At 40.1% G+C, this 13,862-nt stretch overlaps 2 protein-coding genes and 1 non-coding gene across 3 annotated transcripts; 2 read left to right on the top strand and 1 right to left on the bottom strand.

Moving 5' to 3' along the window:
* Window positions 1–4,088: 4,088 nt before the first annotated feature.
* LOC126788197 (5'-adenylylsulfate reductase 3, chloroplastic-like) lies at window positions 4,089–6,691 on the top strand. Its single transcript, XM_050514169.1, has 4 exons — window positions 4,089–4,241; window positions 4,326–4,466; window positions 4,560–4,686; window positions 5,289–6,691. The coding sequence occupies exons 1-4, from the start codon at window positions 4,169–4,171 to the stop codon at window positions 6,325–6,327; spliced, it is 1,380 nt and encodes a 459-aa protein (XP_050370126.1). The 5' UTR covers window positions 4,089–4,168; the 3' UTR covers window positions 6,328–6,691.
* A 3,791-nt stretch (window positions 6,692–10,482) lies between these two features.
* On the top strand, window positions 10,483–13,196 carry LOC126788196 (glucan endo-1,3-beta-glucosidase 1). The gene is made up of 4 exons (XM_050514168.1): window positions 10,483–10,847; window positions 10,928–12,232; window positions 12,833–12,860; window positions 12,959–13,196. The coding sequence occupies exons 1-4, from the start codon at window positions 10,772–10,774 to the stop codon at window positions 13,134–13,136; spliced, it is 1,587 nt and encodes a 528-aa protein (XP_050370125.1). The 5' UTR covers window positions 10,483–10,771; the 3' UTR covers window positions 13,137–13,196.
* Window positions 13,197–13,667: 471 nt separating this feature from the next.
* Window positions 13,668–13,740, bottom strand: TRNAF-GAA (transfer RNA phenylalanine (anticodon GAA)). Its single transcript has one exon. It is a non-coding gene; the product is annotated as a tRNA-Phe (tRNA).
* Window positions 13,741–13,862: the final 122 nt, after the last annotated feature.

Below are 13,862 nucleotides of genomic sequence, written 5' to 3'. Positions count from 1 at the left end.
GGGATTTGATGCTATCACTGGCAGCCACAAGCTTCTTCGTGTTCATTCTCTTGATTGGGTAGTTGATTCAGACAGCAGCTCTCAAGTGGTGGCACGCGTGCAAATACTTGGCACAAACTCGTGGCGAAGAATACCCTCTGCTCCTCCTTGCCGTGATACAAAAGGCTTGTGTTTATATTACCATGGAAGCATGCATTGGTTGGTCGATCACAAGCACTGTTCTTGTGGAATGAAACAAAACTGGATTCTTTGTTTTGATGTTGAGAAGGAGGAGTTTGGATGGACTCCTCATCCGGAATTTCCCTCCAATGTTAGTCCGAGTTGCCTTGTTAATCGGAGAGGATCTATCAACCTCATCAATTATATTTCTAACGAAACGAAAGTAGAAATATGGATATTGAGAAACTACAGAGAAAAAATGTGGACAAAAGATTACACCATAGACCTCCCCCGTTACTGCATACGTTCATTTGGGTGTGGCGCTTGGGAGCATGGCATAGTTTTAGCTCATGAAGAACTGTCTCCTTATTATCAACGTACTTGTTATGGTCTGACGTTTTATGATTTAAAAAGTGGCACAAGAAAGCGTCGAGAAGTACTCGAAAAATCGAATTATATTTTTAATTGTACAGCAAGCTTGATTTCTTTAAGAAATTACGGTGAGTTGCTTAAGCCTACAGAGTGGCCGAAAACTTTCCGCAGCCTGTGTATGATAGAGTTGTTGACAGGCTGAAGTAACTATATAGATAGCTTCCCGTAAAATCCTAATTAATTTCTTGTTATTTCCTTTAGTATCGAGAACTGATAATTATTCCGGTGGTGGTATGGCATATGGTAAAAGGAAACTAATCTTGATCGTTTTTTTGTTGTTTTCAAATTTCAAAGCATAGTGCCTATAGTCTCGCAGTCTCGTACTCTCGCTAGCTGCCTGGCATATTATTATAAGCATTACCAATAGAATTTTGCATGGCCAATATCGGCAAATCAGTAATAGCTCGAGCTACATCAGAAGTAGAACATAAATCCTCATGTAACACATCCCGTTCAACTTCATACTTTTACTAAAAGATCTATACGTTCTCACCGTCCAACTTCATATCGTCATTATTTTTTTATCTAAGAAGTAGTAAGCCGATAGACATATATTGGATGGACTTCTCATCCCTACTTCCCATCTAGTTCGGACCCAATTTGCCTGATTTATATGAAAGGACTCATTGCAAGAAAAGAGGCTGGGAGTTGAAATTTTGCTGATTTTACTTAGAGATTTGCATGGTACATTTAATACCATCCTTTTATATTCATACTACCTTTAAAGGTTTTAGAGATTTGCTTGGTACATTTAACACCACCATTTTGATTTTATAATACCCTCGAAGGTTTTTAGAGGCTCATAGCATGTCTGGGAGATTGGAAGAAGGTGAGGAACACAGTTTATGGGAATAAGTTGGCTGGGCATCACCTTTCTTCTCATCCGTGTTTGTAAGCCCCAATAAGCTGAATGACAATTTTAGTCAGGGTTACTTCTGTATCTATTGTTATTTCAAGTTTGTTGATTTTCACAGACATGGCTAAACCCGCACAAGGGGGACATGGCAATTTAAGATTATAACAGTACATAGGTAAAACAATGCTTACAAATCAAACAAATGAAGAGGACATTGAGCATTTCCCACAACAAAAATAAGAACTAATAATCCACACATATAAACATAGCAAAATCACCACAGGGCACTCCCGAGTTAAGGCTAGAAGACCCTGGCTGTTGAATTAGACACTTTCAGGGACATGATTTTCAGAGAAGGAAGAACTCTTACATTAATTTAATGACAAACATTCAATAGAAGGGCACTCCCGAGTTAAGGGGCAGTTCAATTAGACACTTTTCAGGGACATCATTTTCAGAGAAGGAAGAACTCTTATATCTGTAAGCTTAGGACCATATATGTTTTGTATTCTCACAAACTCCAAACTGAAAGCAGTTTTGGATTTAGCAGTTTTGGATCCGACGCCGGTGACACCGTTTCTTCTTGCCGGAGTGACATCACACATTTCTAGACACTACTACGATGAAGAAAAAGACGAAAGAGATCGAGATCGGAGGTCTTGCAGCAACCTCACTCATAACTTCACCACCGATCATGGTGGACCTCCGATTTTGATCTTTTTTTCCTTTCTTTTTCTTCATCAGAGCAGCGTCTAGAAAGGCGTGGTGTCACTCCGGTGAAAAGAAACGGTGTCGCCAGCGTCGGATCGAGAGAAAACGGCATAAATCCAAATGGAAAAACCGTCCGGATGTTCGCTGCTGAGATTTCTTATATATATATATATAATTTTTTTTTTCTAGATGCCTCTCTAATTACTAGCAAATTGCGGATATAGATAGCTAGGCAATACAAACAGAAAGCCAGCCTCTATTCGCATCTGCATCTCAGGATATGATGTTATTATATATAGAAAGTGGACAATGGACTCTCAACTAAGGCAAATAGGAAGATGGCAATCTTGGCACATTGTTAATTAGGTCATCATTAGAGACACAAATCCATCGTGTGGCAAGCAGATGCATCCTCCCAGAACCCCAAGAGTCGACTTCACAGGAGTGTGGCTGCCGACCGCCGCTTATAATCTGATTCCCACCGCATAAAATGCAAAAAGTAATTTCAAGTTTGAAGGTTCTGAAAACCTTCTTCCCATTTTACATGTCAAATATAATTTTAGATATAGTTTTGTTTCCTGTTAATGATTACTTGATTTAAAGTTGTCTTCTTTGATTGTTTTTATCAACTATTTATGTATCGCACTCCGGCTGCTTTCATTTGCTTTGAGTACGTGTTATATATATATATATATACAACATACCCACTTGGTATAAAAGAAATGCCACCATCTGTTTATATCAATATTGCAACCGTCCTTATGTGTCAGTTAGTGTAATATTAGATGGAATCATTGCACCATATATAACTATTGTCAAGGATACATAAATTTATTTCTGAATGCTAATGCATGATCAATACGTACGATGTGGCCTTTCAAAGTTACCAATAAGATGATTGATCTTCGTTTCTCAGAAAACGTAGTGCAATATCATGCATGCTCATAAGTCATAATTAGGATCATATATACGTACTTAGGTTATAGCTCAATAATAATTCAACTAGAATTAGTCAATTCAAAACTGTAGAAAAAGAAGAGCAAATTTTCCGATCCAATTGGGTGAGTATCAATCACAATGTAATAGTGACATGGCAATATATTTCCACAACGGAACTCGAATTTCCTAGAGAGATTATTCCACCCACTAGTATAGAAGAATATACCTGCACCACGCATATTATATGCTCTTATTATTTCCAATATCAAAAATCCAATAAAACAAAAATGTTTTACCCCACATAAGCCTTATATGTTATTTCTATCTACACAAATAATTCATTTTCATTATCTTTCATCATGTACGATTTTATTTCACACATCCATAAGATACAAAAAAACTTGCTACGTACTCGGCAACAAAAAGGAAACGAAAAATCAAGAGGCATTGCCCGACGACCAATCATTAGGTTAAATGCCGATCACTATTAACATGAAAGATCAACTATAATGTCTGATCAGAAATTCTTATTTTCTTGCTCTGAAAAAGACTAGTTATAGTATGAATTCGTCTATGGTGCAGCGCTGAATACCATACATACCGAATCAGACGTTGAATAAAGAGTGTCTTAAAATGCATGTGAGGTATGTGAGGTATATGAACGGTGGATTATAAACACTGCACGCATGCAGCGCTGCAATATAAAATTTTCCGTAAGGTATTAACCGAGAAAGAGCTCGGCGTAATCGAGTACGTATCAACCTCCCGGAAATCCACGTCGCACGGGGCCCAGGCCATCACGTGACGAAAGCGATGACAAAGCTGATATAGTCCACCAGTAACCGCAGGCCACGTAAAATGAAACTACTATTTCGGTTTTTGGCGGGTACGAAATAACGTCCAGGTTCAATGTACCTAGAAGGCCGCCTCTTTAATCTCACCCTTTATATAAACAATTACACACCTCCTTCTCAAAAACCAATTCATTCGTTTAGATTCTGCAAATTCAGTCACCTCAATTCACCTGAGGCAACACAAACCCTTCAATTTGCTTCGGATTTCTCCATAAAAATGGCTCTAGCTGTTACGTCTTCTTCGTCTTCCACCGCAATCTCCGCCCGGTCCTTCTCCTCCGACCTCAAAGGTACAGCTGTTCATTACTAATTTCAATTATTCGATACAATTTGAGAAATTTGAGTCGGAAATTGACCGATTTAGGGCTTTGCAGCTCCGCAATTAGGCTCGTTCCGCGTGCCGAGCCAGGCGGCGACGTATGCATCGCAGAGGTTGAGCTCCGTGAAGGCTCTGAACGCTCAGCCGAAGCGGAGCGATTCGATTGTGCCGCTCGCGGCGACGATTGTTGCGCCTGGTAAATATTCCGTCGGTGAATTTTTGTTACTGTTGTGGATTTTGGGGGTTAGTTGTGTGGGGTTTTTGACTGATGAGGTTGAAATTTCTGCAGAGGAGGTTGAGAAAGTGGAGGTGGAGAACTATGAGCAATTGGCCAAGGAGCTCGAGAGTGCTTCGCCTCTTCAGATCATGGACAAGGCGCTTGAGAAATTCGGCAACGACATTGCTATTGCCTTCAGGTAGTTCATTGATCGAAATCGTTTCGGCCTTTTTTAATTGTACTGTCTTGTTTTTGCAATGAGAATTAGTGAAATTGGTGGTGAAATGTGAGATAAGCTGTGTTGATGTGTGTTTGAAATTTGGGATTGATTTTTGAGCTCAGGACATGCTTGTAGGGCTTAATGTAGGGGAGTGTGATTGCAGTAGTCCCACTAGCATGACTAATATTTAGATTGATTAATTACTAAAGTAATCGTTATTGAATGGGGCAATTGTTTTGAAATAATAATATGGTCACTGAGACTTGCCTAATAATTTCTTGTGAAAGTTCAATATGTTTGTGCATACATTGTCTACAATGATGTTGGATTGTTGATAAAAGCTGGCGCTTTAGCTGATTGTATAATGATATATGTGACCCTTGATACTTAAAAAATTTGAGCTAGATTCTAGTTGTGCCTGGGATTTGTTTGCCATTTCCTAGTATATCATTTAAGAAATGTTGTATGTAGGTTTTTATGTTGACCTGAGCTAAATGAGTCAATACTTGGGAATGTGAGTAGTAATTTGTATATAGTAGCCATTTCATTTCTGTTAATAACAAAGATATCTGTTTATGCAGTGGCGCTGAGGATGTTGCCTTGATTGAGTATGCCCATTTAACTGGGAGACCCTACAGGGTGTTCAGTTTGGATACTGGGAGGCTGAACCCGGAAACATATCAGTTCTTTGACACGGTGGAGAAGCACTATGGTATTCACATTGAATACATGTTTCCAGATTCCGTTGAAGTTCAGGCACTGGTAAGGAGCAAGGGCCTGTTCTCTTTCTATGAGGATGGACACCAGGAATGCTGCCGTGTGAGGAAGGTGAGACCACTTCGGAGAGCCCTTAAGGGCCTGCGTGCCTGGATCACTGGCCAAAGGAAAGATCAATCTCCAGGTACCAGGTCTGAAGTTCCTGTTGTCCAGGTTGACCCTGTTTTTGAGGGTTTGGATGGTGGGGCTGGCAGCCTGGTGAAGTGGAATCCAGTCGCTAATGTGGAGGGTGGTGATGTGTGGAACTTCCTTCGTGCCATGAATGTGCCTGTGAATTCACTGCACTCCCAGGGATACATTTCAATTGGTTGTGAGCCATGCACAAGGTCAGTCCTACCAGGACAACATGAGAGAGAAGGAAGGTGGTGGTGGGAGGATGCGAAGGCAAAGGAGTGTGGTCTTCACAAAGGTAATCTCAAACAGGGAGAGGGTGAAGCAAATGGAAACGGAAATGGAGCTGCCAATCCCAACGGAACTGCCACAGCTGACATTTTCATTTCCCAGAATTTGGTCACCTTGAGCCGGCATGGAATAGAGAATTTGGCAAATCTTGAGAACCGGCAAGAACCATGGATTGTAGTACTCTATGCACCGTGGTGCCAATTTTGTCAGGCAATGGAAGCATCATACGATGAGTTGGCCAACAAGTTGGCAGGGAGTGGTGTGAAGGTAGGAAAGTTCAGAGCAGATGGTGACCAAAAGGAGTATGCCCAGAAAGAACTTCAACTCGGAAGCTTCCCTACAATACTTTTCTTCCCAAAACACTCTTCTCGGCCAATTAAGTACCCATCAGAGAAGAGGGATGTTGAGTCACTGATGGCATTCATCAATGCCCTTAGGTAATAAAATCTTTTGAAATGCTTATAGAATCTAGCCTAGTAATTCCAAACCACAGATGTTCAAGCTCCAAATCATCTCTTCATGCCTCAAAGGTGTAGTCAACATTGAGTTGGCAAACCAGACGGAGCCGAAAGATAAAGCTTCATTGATTCTACTTGGAATCGATGATTAGAAACTGTATCATGCTTATGTTTCGTATCGTGGGGATGCTCTGTATCTACCGTGTATTCTCACCTTAAGTCGCTGTCCCTTTGGGATTGTGTTGTTTTGGATTTCTTTTGAGGTAGATATCGTCTTTTGTAAGAGTCAGTTTTGAATGTCGAATTGGATAGTATGTTTCTTGTTGAATGTATCATATTTCAGAGTACTGGCTTTTCTTGCCTTGCAATTTTTTAGTTTCGATTAAGGCGAGCGCTTAAAATTTAATTTTCGGCGAGTTCCTTTCACTTAGGTCATTGGAAGTACTTGTATGATCGGCCAGATTATCCAATATTGAGAGGAAGCCTATTAGTCTTTGCATGTAAGAACATTCATTTCAATCAAGTAAAAATCATGCACGCCCTTTAGTTCTTGGTTTGCATATGTAATCCGTTATGCAACTTGAGTTTGTGCTATTCGTTTGGGCCACCATATGGACACTTGGACAGTACTTGCAATGAAACTTGAATTTAATTTAAACCAAGTGCTAATTTGTAGACTTTGATGAGTTTGATCACTGAAAAGGGTAAAACTAGTGGTAGTAGTTCGGTGTGGAAATATAAGGAGGTCTAAATAGTAAATGGATTTGGCTTTTTTGCTTGAATTTTTCGTGCTTAGATTTACTTGGATCTTTATAGCCATTGGATTGAGTATGCATGACAATAGATATAAGTTGCTTGCATAATATTTTTTTTTATAAGAAATAGAATTACATTAATTTAAACAAAAAACTTCTCGGACATCCGACACTTATAATGTTAAATAAGAACGAATTACGTGCCTCATTTGGAACAAAGTTCTTCCAAATCGCATCACTCTTAGAGAAGCCAAATTACTCAATACAGTTGTAACCAATTCAAGCACACAAAAAAAAAAACAAATAGAGAAGCCAAATTCGTAGCGGTTATGGACTTATCCCTAGTTGGATTTGGATTTTATTAAAAGACATCCTCAGAGAAATTGGATTTAGCCAAATGTTTTTATATAAGTTGATCCTGAAACCTTCCATTCTTGACCTAAAAGAAAAAAGAAACCTCCCCCGGATGTCTGGTTTCTTGACAAAACTAACAAGCTTGGACCTGGAAGATCCCCAACGGTGGAAGAGGCCACCAGATGGTAATTTTTGTCAGCGTTTTTGGAAGATGGTTATCTCACGGTCACAGGCTTCGAATATGCTGAGTTCATAAGAAGAGAGAATAGCCCCGAGAAGGCAGAAGAAATATTTCGCAATATCCGCGAATCTATGCGTAACGAGATGGGCGATCATGGCCCGACTTATAGAATAGCAAATCGACGCCATGGGTTTTTTTTTTTCACAGAAAATCGATGTAATGAGCGTCTTCCTTCAAAGTTTTATTTACATGGAACAGCAATTCAGCAAATGATCCATGTGATGAGCAACTTGGTGTTGATACTAATGACTCTCATGCACAGCCTTCTGACCATTGCAACTGCTGTGGTATCACCCATCGCCGTCCCGATTGTCCACTTGGTCGTTGATCATGCCAGACAACAAGAAAGCTAGCCGTGTTTAGTGATAGACGATTAGGACTCTGTTTAGGTATTATATATGCTTCTATGTCTAGGGTGTTTGTCTAAATTCCAACCTTGTTTTATTTATGTCAATGCTGCTTAGCCTCCTTATAATGTATGCTCTCAGTAACCTTCTGTTGTTACTAATGGCTCACTGCTGATGTTCGATACTTTGATGTCTTGAATTTGTGTCCAATTTTTCACAAGTCATATTCAGTTTTTTGGCTGTAGGGTTCTTCTATTGTAAGAGTCAGTTTTGAATTTTGAATTTCTTGTTGAATGCATCATATTTTTGGAGCATTTACTTTTCTTGTGTTGCAAGTTTCTAGTTTCAACAAGTAGAGCACGTAAAGTTTCAATCTTATGCAAGTTCCTTTCACTTTGATTGTTAGTGTAAAAGTGACAAAAGTGTCAAGTGTGTATATGGAATGACTTGAGCGACTAAACAAAAGGTATAAACTCAAATATTGCTCTGCTAGGGTTTCTAGCGGTGGCAAGCAAATTTCCAAAATCTATGGCTCCGACCACATAACTCTCCGTCCCCGAAGCTCTTCTTCATTTGGTGCTGGGATTTGTTATCTTTCTCTTCTCTTTGATTTTGTTGAAGGCCTCCGTGATTCATACGCGAGCACAGGGTTGAGGCGGCGGCCAGGTTTTTGCCGTGAAATCTTAGCAACGATAAGGGTTGTCCCTCTTTATTGGTTGTATCGGGATGTTGGTGGCTCATCTCATAATAGTCCGTATCACTTTGGTTTCGGTCTTCTTTTGGTGGCTAGGTGTGCGAATTGGGGCCACACCTATGGTGAGGTTTTTGACATGGATCTGGGTGGTGCCGCTTTGGATCTTGAAGGTGGTGTGATTTGGCTTGGCTTGTCAATTTGGCGTTCGGGGTTCGTTTTCCATGTTGGTTCTGGTCTTGTTTCCGAATCAATGTATGATGGATTCGATCCAGGGTGGGGTTTTGATCTTGGTGAGTTGGTCGACTGTGTTGGCGTCGTTGAGTGCCGTCTTGTGGTGGTGCCGGCTTCTGATTTGGTTATCGGAGGATCTCAAGTAGCGGTGGTGAAGACGGTGACGGCTGGTCCTCGGCTGATTTTGATCCTTCTAGGGTTGGATGTGATTGGGCTTTGGGCATGTTTTATGGCTATATGGGTCAGCTTTGTGGCTTCTGTTAGATGGACGGTGTGGATGTGGCTCATTTGGTTATTTATAACCCAAATTATGGCTTAATTTTGAGTATGTCACAGTGCTTAGGAGATTTGGTTGCAACTATTTATTTAATCTTCTAAGTCTTGTTAAGCACTGAATAACAGTGCTATAAACGTTATTCATTATAGGTGTATGTTTTTGGCTTTATAAGCTTAGTAATTTTCTAGGTTTAGATCACTTAATGAGATGACTATTCTTGTCTGTCCTTATTAATAGATTATCTTTGTATTCTTATTAAATTAAATCTTATTAATTTTCGTACTTAAAAAAAAAATCTTTGGGGATATGGTAAGAACTAAGAAGTATTACTTTCAGCTTTTCTTAATATTATTGCCGGTTACTTACACACAATGGTGGGCTCTTGTTACAAATTTCTGGGTTTCCCACATGTCAATTATTTATTGTGTCATAGTTGATAGCATCTTTCATGTTTCTATAATCCACTAATGCATATATTCATAGCTGTTTCAACATTATAAGCTTTCTATATATGCTACAGATGAGAATACCCAGAATGTTGGTTGAACTAAATTCTGCATTCCCTTTTTTCAACATTAAGAAAGGAAACTAGTACTAATCCTGCCTTTTCTGGCTAAAGAGGTATGAATATCAGAATAAAGGGTCAGTATTATATGGTCAGCTAGAATTTACTCTAACGAGGAAATGCACTCTGTTTGAAGAAGAATGAAAACGAAATTTACAGAAACTTATCTGACATTTAGTCTTTGTTTTATCAAATCTATCAGGCATTTTGTTGGTGACCCAGTTCTCTATAACTTGTGCTCGTGACTCACCAACTTCTGGTGATTCCAGTATCGGAGATGCTCTGTGCTTTTGTTTTCAAACACTACTTCTGCAATTTTGGCTGGCATTGTCTCTCCCACTTCACTTATGTGACACCATTATTTAACACCCAACTGGTATACTATTATCAGTATTATGTTCCAAATAGTGCTCTATTTCCTCTAATTCACATTTGCATCGTAATTTATAGTGTTTCGAAATATTGAAACTTTAGTAACAATAACAAATTGAATAGCTCTTGAATCTCCAACCTCTTTGTCCATTGAGACTCAAAAATCTAATTACTTTATGGTCCTTAAAGTCCCTAAACCTGTTTCTAGGTGTTTAATGGCATTCTAAAAGTTCTTCCACAAGTTTTCAACTATATCAAGCACCTGTTTGGGGCACCAAACCAGACCAGAAGGGAAAGTGGCAACCAACCTCTTTAAGAACCTTTCCCAAATTCTACAAGGGCCATTCCAGACATTTCCCTCTCCACAACTCACTCACTGATTCACTGCGTTCCTTTCTTCTCCACACTGATTCAATCTTCTTTAGGGCCAACAACCCAAATCCCAGAAACAGAAACAAATATCTATAAGAAGAAAGACAAGACACCCAACTCAAAACTTAGACAGGAAAAGCTTCAGAAGATAATGCAAGGTTCTTTAGCAGCTGAACCAGAGGAAAGAGGAAGCCAATCTCATCAAGCTCCTCCTCTCCCATGGCATTCACTAAGCTCCATCTCCCAACCCTCTTCTTCTTCTTCCTACTCCCCCTAGTCATCCTCCCCACTAAAGGTACCTTCTTTACTTCTTCATATCTCAAACTCCAACTATCACATCACCAAAGACTTAACATTTCTCCTTGTTTTTCGCAGCTGAACTATTCGCGAATGTTAAGCAGCAGATTCAGGACAACGAGTTCAGAGAGCCGTTCGTTGGAGTAAACATAGGCACCGACGTCTCGAATCTACTCACGCCAACCGAGCTGGTGTCGTTTCTTCAAGTCCAGAAAATCACTCACATACGTCTCTACGATGCCGACCCTGACATTCTCAAAGCCTTGGCTAAAACCAAGATCCGGGTCATCATCAGCGTACCCAACAACCAGCTCATCGCAATCGGCTCCTCCAACACCACTGCAGCTTCTTGGGTCGGCCGAAACGTCGTCGCTTTCTACCCACAAACGCTCATCACCGGCATTGCTGTAGGGGATGAAGTGCTCACCACTGTGCCGTCTTCGGCCCCAATGCTAGTTCCGGCAATTGAGTCTCTTTACAGCGCTCTAGTAGCTGCGAATTTACACACACAGGTCAAGATTTCGACGCCGAATGCGGCGTCGATTATTCTCGACCCTTTCCCGCCTTCTCAGGCGTTTTTTAATCAGAGCGTGACAGAGGTTGTGGTTCCTCTGCTTCGGTTCTTGTCGAAAACAGGGGCGCCTTTGATGATGAATATGTATCCTTACTACGTGTTTATGCAGAACAAGGGTGTTGTGCCTTTGGACAATGCGCTTTTCAAGCCTCTGACGCCTTCGAAAGAGATGGTGGATCCGAATACTCTGCTGCATTATACTAATGTGCTGGATGCCATGATTGATGCTGCTTATTTTTCGATGAAGAATTTGAATGTGACTGATGTTATGGTGCTTGTTAGTGAGAGTGGCTGGCCGTCCAAGGCGGATGCTAAGGAGCCTTATGCTACTGTTGACAATGCGGATACATACAATTCGAATTTGATCAAGCATGTGTTTGATCGGAGTGGGACTCCTTTGCATCCTGAGACTACTTCTAGTGTGTACATTTATGAGCTGTTCAATGAAGATTTGAGGTCTCCGCCGGTGTCTGAGGCCAATTGGGGCTTGTTTTATGGCAATTCGAGTGCTGTGTATTTGCTTCATGTTTCGGGGAGTGGAACATTTTTGGCTAATGATACTACAAACCAGACATTTTGCATTTCCATGGATGGGGTTGATGGGAAGACTCTGCAAGCAGCTTTGGATTGGGCTTGTGGTCCGGGGAGGGCTAACTGCACAGAGATTCAGCCTGGGGAGAATTGTTACTCTCCTAACAATGTGAAAAACCATGCTTCTTATGCTTTTGATAGCTATTACCAGAAGCAAGGAAAGGCTGCAGGGTCTTGTGATTTCAAAGGTGTAGCTTCCATTACCACCACTGACCCAAGTAAGTCCTCCACTTCAACATTATAGTTCAAGCTTGCATTTTTCATTTTCTCATTCCATTGATAATATGATGTTGAGGGCTTGGTTCTTTATACACTTGTAGATTAGCTTAGTGGATGTTTGGGTGGTATTAATGAAGTAATGAGCAAACACCTAACTTGGATCAATGGCATTAAAATACCAAACACCCAACTAAGAACTTAAGGCTTGAATTTGAATTTCAAGAAGCTTGAAGTCCAATCATTTTATTACCTGGTAAAGCTATAAGAATAGTATAGTAGTCACAGAGTAGCACACAAACAAGCAACAAGTCATGAATTCTGATGAGTTATGAGACTGAAGAGAGTGGTGTGTGGTTCCCATCTGACAGGGCAAAGTTGGCTCTTGTGAATGATTTGGATTTCTCCTATGCATGGAAAGTGTAAACTGTGAAGTGTGATTTTCCCTTAGATTCTAGAGCTTGTACTATTGCAGACATATAGGCATCATATGTGACCTTGGATCCACTAAAGATTGTCTAGGGGCCAAAATGGGCTCCACGTATTTTGTACACTTGATAATAATGCAGTTCTTTTTTCTCTCTGTGGGGATTTACTTGCAGGTAAAGGGAGCTGTATATTTCCTGGAAGGTGAGCCTTGAAACACCTGTTTTTGGTGGATATGTAAGGTTTTACACAGCAAGGTTAACTTGTTTAACAAGCTATTGTTCTTGTTTGTAATTGTGCAGTAAACACTCGAGCAATGTAACAAGGCAGGTGGTGAACTCGACTCATGTAAGTGGTGCAGCAGAGAGGTTAAAATTCATTGGCTTCAGCAGTAAAAGAGCAAGTGCAACCAGCTGGGTGTTATATGTAATTTTTGTTGTAATTTCCCCTAGTTTGTTATTCTTTATTCAGCTGAGGTAGAAATTTTGATTGTATTATTATGACCTTATTGTATTTGTCGATAATCGGTAATAATTTGCGTAGGGTGCTTGAGCAAAAGGGTTGGTCTTCTATTGCATTCCTAATTCTTATTTCAGATCACCCATCTGGTTAAAATTGACTCTTAACATTATCATAAAAGCTCCCCCCTTTTTGTCAATTTCAGTAGACTCCAAAAGTTCCAAGTATTCTAATAATTCTCAGAATCTCAGATACTAAACTACAATCTATTTCAAAGATATGGAATATGTTTCTAACTTTCTATCATGTTGAAATTGCTGTCACTATCCACATATAATCCTCCAGATTAACAACTCATCTTATGAAATTGGATTGGCATGCTGGATATACAAAACAAAAGGCAAAATTTGTAGAAACAGAGTTGAAGATGAAGGTTGAACTCATCACATGAAGAGCATGCCATGATTTTTAGACATCATGATACTAATCAAGATAGAGGTTGATTCTCTCAACTTGAGAGTTGTATCAAAAATTGAAAGAAACAAAAATGAATGCGGTGAAGGTGGATCGAACACCTGACCTTCAGATCTTCAGTCTGACGCTCTCCCAACTGAGCTATCCCCGCAATTGTTAGCGTTTATTGGCTTAATTTTATTTATCAGACATGCTATGAAAACAGAGGAAGATCAGAGTTGAGAACCCTCCATCTACAAAAACAAAGCGCTCAATTTTCAAAACTGTGCCTCT

Source organism: Argentina anserina, chromosome 3 (assembly GCF_933775445.1).
Source record: "Argentina anserina chromosome 3, drPotAnse1.1, whole genome shotgun sequence".
In the NCBI taxonomy this organism is placed as follows: domain Eukaryota; kingdom Viridiplantae; phylum Streptophyta; class Magnoliopsida; order Rosales; family Rosaceae; genus Argentina; species Argentina anserina.
Note: the sequence above shows the minus strand (reverse complement) of the source record. Positions and strands in the feature narration are given on the sequence as shown.

Excerpts from the sequence above, each read along its gene's own strand:
- LOC126788197 (XM_050514169.1), top strand. The coding sequence starts at position 4,169 with ATGGCTCTAGCTGTTACGTCTTCTTCGTCTTCCACCGCAATCTCCGCC. Across the intron at positions 4,242-4,325 it reads CTTCTCCTCCGACCTCAAAG|CTCCGCAATTAGGCTCGTTC; the intron begins GTACAGCTGTTC and ends AGGGCTTTGCAG. Across the intron at positions 4,687-5,288 it reads GACATTGCTATTGCCTTCAG|TGGCGCTGAGGATGTTGCCT; the intron begins GTAGTTCATTGA and ends CTGTTTATGCAG.
- LOC126788196 (XM_050514168.1), top strand. The coding sequence starts at position 10,772 with ATGGCATTCACTAAGCTCCATCTCCCAACCCTCTTCTTCTTCTTCCTA. Across the intron at positions 12,233-12,832 it reads CATTACCACCACTGACCCAA|GTAAAGGGAGCTGTATATTT; the intron begins GTAAGTCCTCCA and ends ATTTACTTGCAG. Across the intron at positions 12,861-12,958 it reads AGCTGTATATTTCCTGGAAG|TAAACACTCGAGCAATGTAA; the intron begins GTGAGCCTTGAA and ends GTAATTGTGCAG.